This window comes from Astatotilapia calliptera, chromosome 7, assembly GCF_900246225.1.
Source record: "Astatotilapia calliptera chromosome 7, fAstCal1.2, whole genome shotgun sequence".
Taxonomy (NCBI): Eukaryota; Metazoa; Chordata; class Actinopteri; order Cichliformes; family Cichlidae; genus Astatotilapia; species Astatotilapia calliptera.
The window spans coordinates 62,735,829-62,750,096 of NC_039308.1; the positions used below are offsets into that span (position 1 = coordinate 62,735,829).

General features: G+C 40.9%; 1 protein-coding gene across 11 annotated transcripts in view; it reads left to right on the forward strand.

Moving 5' to 3' along the window:
• Nucleotides 1–14,268, forward strand: part of brsk2a (BR serine/threonine kinase 2a) — a 175,184-nt gene that overhangs the window by 89,646 nt on the left and 71,270 nt on the right. For all 11 annotated transcript variants that reach the window (XM_026176442.1, XM_026176445.1, XM_026176443.1 and 8 more), the window contains one exon: nucleotides 9,761–9,855. In XM_026176442.1, the coding sequence (XP_026032227.1) occupies nucleotides 9,761–9,855 (95 nt within the window). The remainder of the gene's footprint in view (nucleotides 1–9,760; nucleotides 9,856–14,268) is intronic.

Below are 14,268 nucleotides of genomic sequence, written 5' to 3' on the forward strand. Positions count from 1 at the left end.
ATTTAATAATTCATGCTTTCATATTGGGGTTATCTAACAAACGACAGTCACACAGTGTGCAGCTCTTTGAGTAGTGTCTAGAGGCTGTGAAGCCTATCAGAAAGTCATAATCAAGGCATCAACTGACACTCTCCAGGGGTTAAAGGATGAGCTAACATACAAATGTTCCAAACATGGCACATGTGTAAACTGGTGAGATTTTTTTTTTTTTGATTGGGCACCTCATTATTGTATGCAGTTATGTATTTACTAGCCTGATGTCAGACACTCGTTAGACCTAGTCTCCATCTTCAATCTGCCATTGCTTTGATTGGTTGGCTGCCATCCATCCATTGCTTTCATTCTAACTAGGTTCTGGGGTGATGACATCATTCACTGATGTCATCACTGGTGCATACCCAGGCCTACATCTTGACTTTGCTCTTGACTTTTAAGACAGGGTTTTAAGAATAGAGTGAATTGAAAACACTTCATTAAGTTCCCCAGCACTGACGACCAGCTTGACAACAGCTTGACATCAGGGAGAGTCCCCCCATAACACTGATTGGCTAGTAGTTGATCCTCCTGTAGTTTCCCTTGTTTCGACTGGTTTTTCATTCGAGAAAGTGCTGTTTCATGATGAATCAGTCGACGCATGGGGTGGACGTAACCAAAGGTCTGGATCCAAACACTGTAACACTGTAGACGAGTGTGTGTGGGTGTACATGTGTATGTACATGTGCATGTGCACATGTTTGTCCTGTCTGCTGCAGTTGCTGCATTTAGGTCTGGTGTGGCTAATTAAAAGAATCCTTCTTGCATTATTCATGAGGCTGTAATTATACATTCCTTTTGCTGATCCCCAGTCAGACATTAAAAATAGATCTGAGTCTCTCTGCACCGCCCTCCTAGGCCCCACTTTCTCTGTGTTTTGACTGTCTCTGCACGCATCTCTCGATTTAGCTATCCTTATCAGTATTTCTCAGTCTCCCTGTCACTGTCCTCATTGTCACAGCCTTTTTTTGTATTTGTTCTTTCTATTTATCCTCTCATCTCCTCTGCAGTGTCTTCATTCATGCTTGCGCTGATGTCCCCGTTCAGGATTCAGGCAGAACATTCCTCTGACAGTGTCACTCTCGCTTGGCTCTGTAGCCTGACCTCCAGTCACATCAGTCCAGAATTCTGACTCAAATATTTTGAATCCCCAATGACATGTCCACAGCGAGATTCAAAAGAGAAAAGATATCACTGCCTGTGATCAGCTTAATGGGGAGACAGCCTCCTGAACAATGGACAAAATCACTGCCAAAAAGTTTGGCCTGACTTTTTATTGTATCTATTTGATCTAACAAAAACAGCTGTAGCAGAATTCAGTGTTTCATATGGAAGTGTAACATGAACCCTTTACAAATACCATAGCAAAGGGCTGAGCAATTAGTTTTCTAAAGGAGTCACATGAGAAACTGGGACTGTTGTGGAGGGCCGAAACAACAAGCTGAACTCATTTCTGCTTAAATCTCATTATGTGGTCCTGCACAACATTCCCAGTTTCTTTTGTGGCTCTTTGGGAAAATTCTTTACCCACCTTAGTTTGTGGAAATGTGGGGAAATGTGTAAAGTGCACAACATGTCTAAGCCATAAACCAGGAACCCCTTTTCTGGAGTCAAATATTCATAAGGCAGAATGCACCTACCTCAATGACAATGAAGCTTATTTGCCTTGTAGGCAGAAGCAACGGTGTGAAGTTTGCATCTTCCACCAAGCAAGTGATGAGCTTTTCCATTCCTATATTTACATTCTGATAAGGCTAATGTGTAAAGAGTGGGGATTTTGCAAGATATGCCAATCAGAAAGACTAACCAACTAAATGGATTGTTCTTACTGCCCTTGGGCGACGCTCACAATTGTTCTCTTACTTGTATCAGAATGTGTAAAATAGATTACCACCTTGAAGCCATCTACAACTTCCATCACCTCGCTACATTTCATTTTGTGATTGTTGGGGCAATGTTATGCAAATCACAGTTGTATACATGAAATTGGGTTTTCACAGCTTTGGTACCTCCCTCGCTCTACAAACAAACATGCTTGCTTTCTGAAATACTCGACCTACACCTGTGAACACATAGAGAAAACAAATATTATGAAGAATACAAAGTGTGACTTTTTGTGTGTGTGCATGTAATTTGTGTTTAATAATGTAATTTTAGTTGTATGAAAATGTTTCAAAGTATCAAAGGTAAACTGAGACCACTTTGTCTGGAGGCTATTAGTATGGAGTATTAATAAAATACTAAGTTGGGAGTTAACTTATATTGGCGCTGCTGAGGAAATGTCTTATTTTACACAGGCCAAATAAACAGTTTCTGTATTCATGCGTCAGTGTGCCTCCCTTCTCGCTCCATCACTCCAGGGCTAAACTGCTCTTCCTGCTTTTGAAGCTGTTCTGTTGGTCTGGGCCGCTGGTGTTACTGATGTTGTTGCTGTTGCTTTGGTTGGTAGGGCTTAGAGGGTTGCAGGGGAATTCAGGCTGGGTAGACTAACGTCACGGCTGACTGAAAATGCAAAAGGAGTGAAAGAAGAGGCGGAGGAATGGAGAAGATACAGATTTAGTGAATGGGGAGAGGCGAGAAATGATGTGTGTGAGAAGCAGAGAGAGGGAGAGAAACTGAATTCATTGAGTAGCGAAGTGAAAATTGTTTGATCGTCAACATTCCTCCTCCCGCACAATATGACTCAACAGCTTTGTGCTGGTGTATACTTTTTCCTTTTCTTTCTTTTTGTACATAGGTAAGATGATGAATAGAAATGTGGAGATAAATAAGTCAGAAAACAATGAGGGGTGAAGAAGAATGAGGGGAAAATGGCAGGGAAAAAGCAAAGAAAAGGATGTGGAGTAACTGTATAAGCAGAGAGAAAAAGCAGAAACTTATTGGAATAGAAAGCTGGGCCAGGCCAAAAGGTAAATCTTTAAACCAGGTCGGGTGTTTTCTTCTCTGCAAATATGACTTCTCACAAATAGCATTGCATAGCATGATGAGTATAGATACATAGTTGGCACATAGTAATATTCTGTGGGAGGGATTCACTGCCTTTCCTTTCTATAAATGCAAGCAAACAATGTGGTGACATTATTTTAATAATAATAATAATGATATGTCTGTGAAGGTTCTCAGTTCTCAATAATAATGATAATATTTCTGTATCTGTCACTTTGTCACACCCAAGAATATACAATGAAAATGTGTGCTTGTTGAAGCCACCACCGACTGATGTTTGACATTGCAGACGTTCAGTGTAGTGATATTTATTCAGCAAAGAAGACTGAAGACGGCATAATTTAGTCTATCTTTGTGCTGGAAAGTCAAAAAAGGTACAAAGGTGGGAAGATGTGGGCGTGAAAGTGTCTTCTACCCTTTGCCCTCGTGGAGGGAATTCCCACGCCCTGCTGCAAGGGCTTTCCACATGGTCAGAAAAGGCTCTAGGAAGCCCTAGTACCACATTGTGTTTCCTTTCAAACACTGATCCTAGGGCAGGGCTGTGGCCCTGATGTAGAGCAGTCAGGGTTAGAGAGCAGAAGTGGAAAGAGGCTCACAGATCTGTGCCTAAGGGCAATGAGCTTCTCACAGCCAGCGCCTCAGGGAGAGAAAGCTAAGCCAGCATAAGCTACTACCATCTGCCTGCATTGGTTTAGCACTTCTGAAACATCAAGATTTGAAAGTGAGAGAGGTGTGCTAGTGGGAACATCTCTTTTTCATCTTTTGCTCTCCTTGCCTTGCAGTTGCTTCCAGATGGAAATTAATCCAGTAATGATCTTTAACTGCTTGGTTGCCAGGGCTGTGAGGAGGATAAAGCAGAAAACACTGACTCTGTGTGTGGCTCTTGTTACCTGTGTGCAGTTAGCAGGTGGAGATCATAAAGCTCTTCTTCTTCTAGGCTCAGGAGAGTACAGGGTGTTCATGTACGCTCTCTCCCTCCTTTGTTTCCTACTTTTGTCGTTGATTGATAGCATTGGAAATCAGCTTCACAGTCAGGGTCCCACTCCTCTCCTATCTGCTCTTCCCCAGATATCCACTTATGAATCAGCCACTGATCAGACTACTTTGAAAGTTGGAGCGCTCTCACAAGTTAACACCGAAGAAGCGAGTTTCTCTCCTCATGTGTTGGGGGTTTCCCATCTTTGCCAGGTTAAACAACTTGAAGCGAAGGGAGAAAAAGGCAAACATGCCAACAAGGACCTATTGGGAAAACCTGAGGGTAAAAAAAAATAATAATAATGGGGGTGGGGTCAGATAAACTGACTCTGTCAGTTCCAGTCTTTCAGCTTGATTCTGGTACGTATTCAGTTAAGGCTGGACCCTAAGCCAAGTTTTGACTCCCCATGTTGTTTATATACCACTACAGCATGTCATTAACATTTTTTGTTTTTTCCTTTCCTTTAGTTTGTATTTTGTCTGGTCTTGCTATGCTATGCTCAGGGCACCTCCCTGAGCCTGGTTCTGCTGGAGGTTTCTTCCTGTTAACAGGGGTTTTTCCTTCCCACTGTTGCAAACTGCTTGCTCATAGGGGGCAGTTTGATTGTTGGAGTTTTCTCCAGTATCCTATGGGGTCTTTAGCTTCCAGTGTAAAGTGTCTATAGACAACTGACGTTGTGATTTGGTGCTTTATAAAAATCAGAATTGAACTGTTCTGAAATCATTAACAATATCTAACAGTATCAAATAGAGACGAGCTAAAGTTTGTCAGGGAAATGTGTTGCACACATAAATTGTTGCGTGGGCTGAATGTATGTGTCAAATTGGTAAAAACATTGTTTCTTCAGGCCAGCAGTCTCATGTCAATTAGATCTTTTCCAGAAAAGTTGCTTAATTCAAAATGTTCCAACTACATGCCGTCATAATGAATACACTCTAGGACCCATTAGAGAGATTTCTTAGGACAGCAAGTTCAGCAGCTTGAAACAGTGACTTGTGAAGTTAGACCAGAGGTTCATTACCAAATCAGAGCTGACACATGGCTCAGTGATATAGAGAAGCAGATGCACTGCCAGATTTTTTTTTTTTTTTTTAAGTTTTTGAAAAGTAGCTGATTAGAGGGATTTTCACAACTGTGCACATTCTGCGGTTAATTAAGTTGTCCCATTGGCGATAAAGAGGTGCTGTACAGCGGATGCTCTATGTGCATGTTCTTTGCTTTTTGCGACCTATTGCTTGCTTCGTGCTTTTTCATTTAAACCTTTTCTTTCAACCCTTGTTTACACCTTTTGTCTAGCTCACTCAGCACAGTTTGCTCAGCTTTTATTTTAAAACTAATATTTCTCAGCCGAGATTTGTGACATCAAGCAAGCTTCCAGCACAGTGCACTTAAACAATGCTCAACACATGATGCTCACCGAGCAATTGGCCAAAGTTATCACTCTGCGTCTTCCTCCAGCAGGGCGCAGAGGGCAGGGATAGCTCAGTAGGTAGAGTGGTTGCCCCATGATCGGAAGGTCGGGGGTTCGATTCGATTCCCCTTAACAGCTACCCTGAGGTACCCCTGAGCAAGGTACCGTCCCTACACACTGCTCCCCGGGCGCCCAATGGCTGCCCACTGCTTCACTGAGTGAATGGGTTAAATGCAGAGAGCAATTTCCCCACGGGGCTCAATAAAGTACAATAATGTACACACTTTCTAATGTACACACTTTCTTTTCCCTCCACATTAGGCCATTAATCACAAGGGTGCATGAAAAATAAAGATTGTGTAGCTGGGGTACAGGCTAGAGTGGGGTGGGGAGGGGGTCAGTCAAGTGGTCTCTTCTGCCCACGAGTCCCTGGTCAGTGCCATTATTCTTCTACTGTTGTGAAGGCAAGAGTTTTGATGCTATTGATTTGGGAGGAGGGCAAAGGAGAGGAGACATCAATATACTTGCTGATGCAGTGGCATCGCAACCTTCACTGCACAGTCTGCTTTTGTCCGTATATTGCAGGTGTCAGTGAAAAACACGCGCGTGTCTTGTTTGGTTCATAAACCACTCATATGTGATACTAAATCACAATACAGTTCTTCTGTAGCGAGAATCTAAAGAATGCTACACATCAGCTTCAAACTTGCACAGATACTTGCTTCACATGCGCACACAGAGCCATGCGCTGGCAAATGGACCCCTCATGTGGACCAAACCCTTGTGCTTTCAGCTGAAGCCTTACATTTGAACCTATGTTCAAAGACAGCCTACCTACTCAGCACACCACGAGCCAGACAAAATCCTGGTGTCTTCCTCTTCCCTCGCTTGCCACTCCAGCTTTCATTTTTTTTCTGTTTGTCCAAGGGTGCTGTTATAGACAGGTGAAAGGGGCACTGGCAGTAGGTGAGCTCTTAAATTACAGCACACTCGAGAGCAGAGGAGGGGAGTTTATTTTGGGTCATGGAGAAATTGAAGTTAGCTATCGCAGCATACTTGAAATAAGAGAATCATAGTGCAGTTATTTTGAGGATTTTTTCTTAAATGTGTTTGATGTTGGGAGAAGGATGTTGGGGTCATGTATGGGACGTACCATAATATCATCAGCTTTGTCATAGATGTAAGAGCCAGGGAATTTATTTTGAAGGTACAAAATTGCAGAGAGATCTCAACCACTGGCCACCAGTCTACAGCTTGTCCTGTGAACAAAAGCCAATTCACTGACAGAAATCCAAAAGAAAAGAACAGAAATGCTTTACTTATTGCATTTGTTGTCTGGTGTGTTGTGGTAGGATTGACAACTTCTTCAGGGTTTCTTACTTTGCTCTGTGTTGTAGTTTGGCAAATATGACTTTGAGTTTATAGGGCACACTTTGACATTATGTCCAAATGTTGTTTACTTGGCAAATGTTTTTTTTTTTTTTTTTTTTTGGAATGTCTGAAAGTAAGACCCACACATAATGACATGCTTTAGCTTGTTTTAAGCTCTCTGTGCCTCATTTTCATATAAAATACAAGCCGTGCTACCAGCCTAGCTTCAGGGATAGCAGTGATTTACATCATTTTGATTCTGACACATTTCAACAACCTTTTGTGCAGACCTGGACAAGTTGACATTTCTGGCCTTTAGAAATATCCTGACAACGACTGGATGGATTGCTGTAAAGTTTAGTACAACAATTCATGTTCAGCTGAGTATTTAATTGACACATTAGGCATTGTTCAGAAAGGACAATCTGACTTTTGTCTGTTGTTGGCTTTAGCTAGTAATTTGAGCATTAGTTTTATTCGCTTCTTGTTGTGAGTCATAATTTTGAGATATTTTGCATAAGAGGGACTAATGTCTTGTGTCTTATGTACTGAACTTCCTTGTAACAGTTCATTTCAATCCATAAGCAAAGTGGTTGTAAAATCATAATGTGTTGTCTTCTCATTGCACATTTTCTCTTGCTAATGTGCCCCCTGCTCAAGAAAACAAAGGCATTGGAGGAAGATGGATAGTGAGGCGAATAATCCAGTTAGCTTTTCATGTGTTTGCAGGCAGATATTTTCTCTTTAATGTGTTTATCATGACTTATGAGCTTCTCTATAGCAGTCATTAACATATGATTACCATCACAAGTCTAATGGGTTTGTCTGTTGTTCCCCCTTCTGCTCAACTGCCTCATCCCCTTTCCAAAATGTTTTCTTTCTAAATCTTTTATCTTCCTCTTTTTAACATTTGCTTCCTATCTCTCTGTCATTCTCTATCTTTCACACCTCCTTTCCATGTGTTTCCACTTTCGGCCCCTGCGGCCTCTCAACTTCCCAAGATAGAGGCTCACACACTCCCCATTATTGCTTAATTATCTGTGGCCTGTCATTTGAATAATGTTGTGTCCTTTACTTTCAATCTATTTAAATTTTTTGGTTTCATCTTTCACTTGATCTTTATTCACTTTTTCACTCCTCCTTCACTATATCCCACAATTGGCCCTCCCCCTACCGTCATCTCTGTAGCGTTCAAGGCATTTCTGTGGCATCGGAATACTTCTGCTTCTCTGTTTTTCAACACCTCTTCAAAGCTCATTGACTCTCCTCTTCTATTGGGTTATACAGAAATAAATCTATGAGAAAGACATAGCTGAGGATCCTAAAAGCCCACATTGGTCTGCTTCACACCAGCAAACCCTTTCTGTAGGATATTACTCTATTCTTTAATCTTTCATTGACTGAAAATTATGACTCCATCCATTTAAAAAAAACAAGAAAACTGTACTTGATTGTATTTTGGCCATTATTAACTTCAAGGATGTTTTACTGTACACCTCCGGACCACTGACGTTATTCTTGCTATTTTTAGATTGCTCCCTGGAAGTTCCATTCACACCACTTGCTTTCGTGCAGCTGCAGCAGCAGGTTTAATCTTCTGCTCTGTGTCAAATCAGCAATCCTTTCACTTGAATTTCAGTTTGAAGAAGAAGATGCAGTCACAGGAAGCTGACACTTGCAAGTAGGGCAAGGAATCTGTCACTGTAGAACTCCCATGCTGACTGTGATCCTGGGGAATTAATTTATAGTGCACAATGTTGGGGAAAAAAGACAAGCATGCTCCTTACTGTGCTTCTCACCTGATGTGATGTGAGCCACATTTGGGCTTCCACCGAACTGCTGTCTTCAGTAATGATCATTAATGTGAATGTTGAGTCAGTTTGACACAGACGTTGATGTTTGCTGTCTGTGCAAGTCCGAAGTTCTCTGGTGAAACTGAGTTTTCATCAGGAAGGTATTTCTAGGGAAAATCTAAATGTATGTGGAGGCACCGAAAGAGGTCCTCAAAGTTTAAAGAGGCTAAATTAAATCAGGTTCAATTTTGCTTTTCAGCTGTTAAATTGCTGAAGTCTTTTTTTTTTTTCTAGATATAGTTTCTAGATATAGTTTGCAGTTTATATCTGCCAAATCATGAGAAATTTCCATGAAAGAGAACCAAAATTTGTTTTTTGGGGTGTTTTGTTTTTCTTGTTTTCTTTTCAAACATCTTTCTAATAAAAATGCAGCTCAAATGAAAATGTATTGGTGCTGTTGTCATGGCTTCCCTGTATCAAATGCACTCATCACTTTGTTCCACTGTAACTACACTCATTGTTGTTGTATCCCTGTCGGTTTTCTACACTTAAGTGAGGACACCTGGGGACATTTAGTAAGGCAAAGCAGAAGATGCTTTTTGGGTTGTGAGAAATCACAGGAATTATATGAGTTTTGACAGAGTCTTCGTGTGGGAGTCCCTATACAACTGACTGGCACACCCAGATTTCTACCCATGAATCAGTGTGTTTGTCTTGTGAAGAAAATGGTAATGTTTTCTGCTGTGTTTTTGAAATATGCCACTCTACTTTCAGTTTCTCACTACAGCTCTGTGCAGTTTTTCTTCATTCATGTCATTTTGGATGCTGGTTGATAATTAGTTTTTTATCCTGTAATTCTTTTTTTTATAATCCTATTGTTTGTACCATTTTAGATGAATTAACATTACTGCATTACAGTGGTTTAATACATTATCGGAATCAATAGAGCAAATGGCCTGCTCACTTACTGCCTTTATGACTCAAATAAACCCCAGAGGGCAGTTAATTTAAGGCTCTGTGTACACTTCACAAGTCATTACAAGCATTAGCAACATTTGGTCCTTAGCTGCTTTATATTATTCTTGTCAATGCACTTGACAAGAGAATTTTTTTTAAGTGTGTTTTTTAAGAATCACAGCCCATTTTAGGACTTTTCCTAATGTTTTCAGTGGAAATTCATATTCAGCAGAGTGTCTGACCTAATGAAATGTGTATTTCCTTTTTTTCCAGGGTTGGTCAAACTTGGAGTCCACTGTGTAACATGCCAGAAAGTCGCCATTAAGATTGTGAACCGTGAGAAACTCAGCGAGTCAGTACTAATGAAGGTATGTTTGCGGCTCTTAGTCTTCGGACTTTCTGATGAGGATGGTTAGTGCAAATGAAAAAATAATTTCGTTTTCTGTATTGTTTTTGCCTTACTATCTTACCGTAAACTTTATTATTTGTCATGTTCCCACAGTTGATGGATGGATAGTATACTAAGCTAGTGGACTTCCTCAGCAGAACCAAGGTTTCAAAAAAAATCAACAGCTGATCTTGCAAAAATTCTTAAATATTAGCAGTTTATATCACAGAGTGGAATCACATGCTGAGGTAGTGACGCATTTCAGACTCAAAGAGTCAGCTGCTTAGCTCCCCCATCAAGTAAGAGTCAGAGCTTCTAATGCACAACAGCAAAGCGGCTTTCTGTGACTATAATTAGTATGCTTTTACTAGTAAGTCTGCATTGTTTCTTTTTAAGGCATACAGTAGGATAGAATTTTTTTTTTCTTTTTTTTGTCATTGCATCATAGGACTCCTGCTGGGAAGTTCCATTCAGTGCAACATTGTCCCTTGTTTTGATGGAATAGTTGTAAAGAAACTAAAGAGAAGAAGAAGAGCGAGGGCAACTCAGAGACACTACAACCTGAAAATGGTAGTTATAGGATACACGCAGAGACAAGTGCTTGCTGTAATTGTTGGCTTATGAGCTGGAAAGCAGGAGGAGAATGGGTCTGCTCACAGTAAAGGTTATCTGAAAAAGGAAAATCCCTCAGTTTTGGATCGCTTCACGTGGCATCATTATTCAACTACAGATGAAAAATTCTCTGTCCTTGGATATTGTTATTTGATAAACGGTCTGTATTTATTAGCTTCTTGCTGTGTCAGAGTCTGTTTTGCTCTTTGCTTGCTGCTGATTTGCTCTTGAAGTCTCTCTCTGTTCTGCCTCTTATCCCATTCAACATGCAGTCTTAATGTTCTCATGAAAGACAGGCAGGTAATTTCTGTGAGAGCTTCAGCTCTGACAGACGTATTGTAGCAGAAGTAGAGGAACTATTGTAACACATGTCGGTGAGCTAGGTGACATCTTGCTGTCCTGCAAAGGAAAATGAGGGTAACAGATGCCAAATACTGACAGGTTTCCAACAGGACCGAGTCTTTTGCTGAAGCTGCAATTCAGAGCCAATTACTGACCTCAGCCATTGTCAGTCTTGTCTCAGCAGTGTAGACTGTTGTGTGTGTGTGTGTGTGTGTGTGTGTGTGTGTGTGTGTGTGTGTGTGTGTGTGTAACAGCAGGTGTAGTGTATGTGCCAGTGAGAACTGAATTACGTCGGGGAGAATATGTATCTACAAAAATTCAAATTTATCAGCATTATTCTACATGTATAAAAAGAGATTCTAGGTTTTTTCCACTCATGCTGCAAGTCAGTATTTTTGGATCACATGCTAAAATGTCAGTGTGTTTGTGTCTACCTGTGCCTGTTGTTGCTAACCTGTAACACTGTTTACATGGAAATGGTGTGTGAGATTGTGTGCTGTTGCTTTGTCAGAGCCATCCCATATGAAAAAGCAATAGTAAAAACTTATATGATTTACTCATGAAAGTGGCCACTTTCTCATTACTTTCATATATTGTTTTAGTAAGTATCCAAAATATACAAGTTTTATTTATATAATTTTTCAAGGGATCTTATATCAGTTTTCACTCTTATCTGCTTTTCATACAAGTTTCACACAAGACAGATACAAACTTTATAAGATTTATATATATCTTTTCCATATGGGATGTAACTCAAGTACAACTCAGCCGTTCTCACAGTCTGGAAATCTAATGGCATGACTCATTACCAAACTTACATGTTACAAGTTACAAATTTCCTGCTAGTTTTGGAACACATTATGCTTATTTTAATGCTTGAGGAGGTATAGTTGAAGGCAGTCTGGTAGCAGTTATGGACTCCTCGTCGACCTGGAGAGAGTGTTTGTTTGGCAGGAGGTTCAGGCTGCTGAGGTCCCGAACAAATAGACTCAAGGACAGCTTTTACAACAGGGCAATAGCCCTGATCAATGCAAATAGCTGACCTGACTGGATACCTCCCTGGACTTTTTTGGGGGGGGGGTTAACAACAGTAAAAACAGTAATAATAATAGTATTTATATTTATAACAAGGTGCAATAATAATTAATGTGCAATAATAACAGTGTGCAAGACAAATACACTTATTCTTCTTTTTTATTACTAAGTTATTATACTGTGTTGTGTTGTGTTGTTTGTGTTGCGTTGTGATGTGTCGTATCGTGTCGTGTTGTGTTACATGTAGTGCCGACGTAGGACAGTTTTCCAATTTCATTGTACTATTGTACTATGTATGACTGTGCAATGACAATAAAGAGTTATCTTATCTTGTTGTCTGATGGCGGCGGTGTCAAAAAAAACGTGGTACAACCAGTGCGTGAGCTATCATCATCATCCAATCAGCATTTGATCAGCACATAAGTAACCCCATAGGTGGGATATTGGGTGACTACACAGCAGCACGCTCGCTGTGGGTGAAAACCTCTCTCTGTTTGCTGTCCAAATAGTAATGAATACACAGATGGACACATTTGCGGGACCACAAATTACACCTAACACTGATCTCACAAATTAGATTACAAATTCATTCTCATGTTTTGGGGCTTCCTACTATGACTGGACAGGTGTTTTCCAGCTCAAATCTAGTCGAGGTTTTCCCATATTCCCATTGTGTCGCAACCCATACTCTCATGTGTCTGCTCTTCGGACTGCATATTTGGCTGTCAGACTGTCAGAATGATCGGGCTGTAGCTTCCTGCATAGCTCAGGCTGTGAAATGTCACCTTTTAATATGCTAATGTCTTGGGTCCCCGTGGTGCCATTAGGGGAGAGTCTGACTCGCCCAGACAGGTGTGTGTTTGTGTGTGCGTCTGTGTGTGTGTGCATATGTATTTGCAACACTCCTGATGACAGATATACTTTGTATGCATGCATACACTCATAGACAAATATAGGCCACACACAAATGTGCAGAGGAATGTGTGCACATGTGCCATAGCAACATCTGCATGTTCTTTAGTATGAGCATGTGCACATCCTCCACGACCTATGTCATCCCTCTCCGTCTGTCCTTCTTATGACTGGCCTTGGGAGTCAGGGGTCTGTGGAGATGAGGAGATGGGTTGAATTAATTGTCTCGGAGTATCTGGCAGAGAGGTCTTTTCTACACTCTCAGTGTGTTGAACTTTATATAACTAATGCTGAACTCTTTATTCCATAACCCTACAGACTGTGACACTAAGGACCAGAAAGACATTGAATTGTCTTGGTTAATGCATGCGTCTATGAACTTTATGTCAGTTTGTAACCAGGGAATGAGCCTTGACTACTTCAAAGAGCAAGTGCGGCCCAATGTTTTTTCACTTCTAAGCAGAAAAGCTAACAATGGAGTTACTTGAATAATAATAAGAGTCTCCGTCAGCGGGAAGTGGTTGCCTGTCATGTTTGGAATGAGAGAGAAAAAGACAGAGAGAGAATACACAGTACGTGCACATATGACAGTATGTCAGCAGTCTTTCGCACTGAGGCCAAACTGAATGAAGTAAGGCAAACCGATACTAAGAGAGAACCAACATTTTGTGCATGAATCTGAGTGCTTGTGGGTATCTCAAGGGAATAGTTGATGTTTCTGAATCTCAGTCAGTTCTCTCTCTACCTCCCTCTACTTTGGACATGTCTCTATGAGATCAGGCCATGAGGTTGAGAGAAAGCAAAAGGGAACTGTAGTAAGAAGAGAGATGGACATGTTGGGAGAAACCCTGCTGGGAAAATATAACACAGATGTCTTTGTCAGGACACCACATCTCTGTGCATTTCTTGTCAGAAGTTCCTGTTTTCTTCTTGATCTATTAACTGTGACATTCCCACATATGGCATGGCCCTTTGTGTTCACTTCCAGCGTAAGAGTACAAATCCAGCTTCCATTTCAACCATATCCCTACCGCACACACACCCTGCCTTAATTCTACATGGCATAGATTCAACATGATCCATATTGACATGACGTGTTGGGTGCATATCCATGATGGGAATTACCCCTTCCACCACAAGATGCTGCACTGGTTTGACTGTTGAGGTCATTTCAGAACAGTGAACCTATTGTCATGTTCAAGAAATCATTTTGAGATGAGCTTTGTGACATGGTGGGTAATCCTTCTGGAAGTAAATAGGTGCACTGTTGTCATGAAGGGATTGACATGGTCAGTAACAATACTGAGATAAGCTGTGGTGTTCAAATTGGTTCAAATTGGCCTAAATGTGGTAAGAATTACAGCATTGTACCTCCAGCAGCATCCTGAGCTGTTGATACAAGGAAAGCTGGATCTTTCCTTGTATCATGGTGTTTTTCTTATGCTGTTGGGTGGTTGGGTTGAAATTTGTTGCAAACAGCACAAAAGCATAG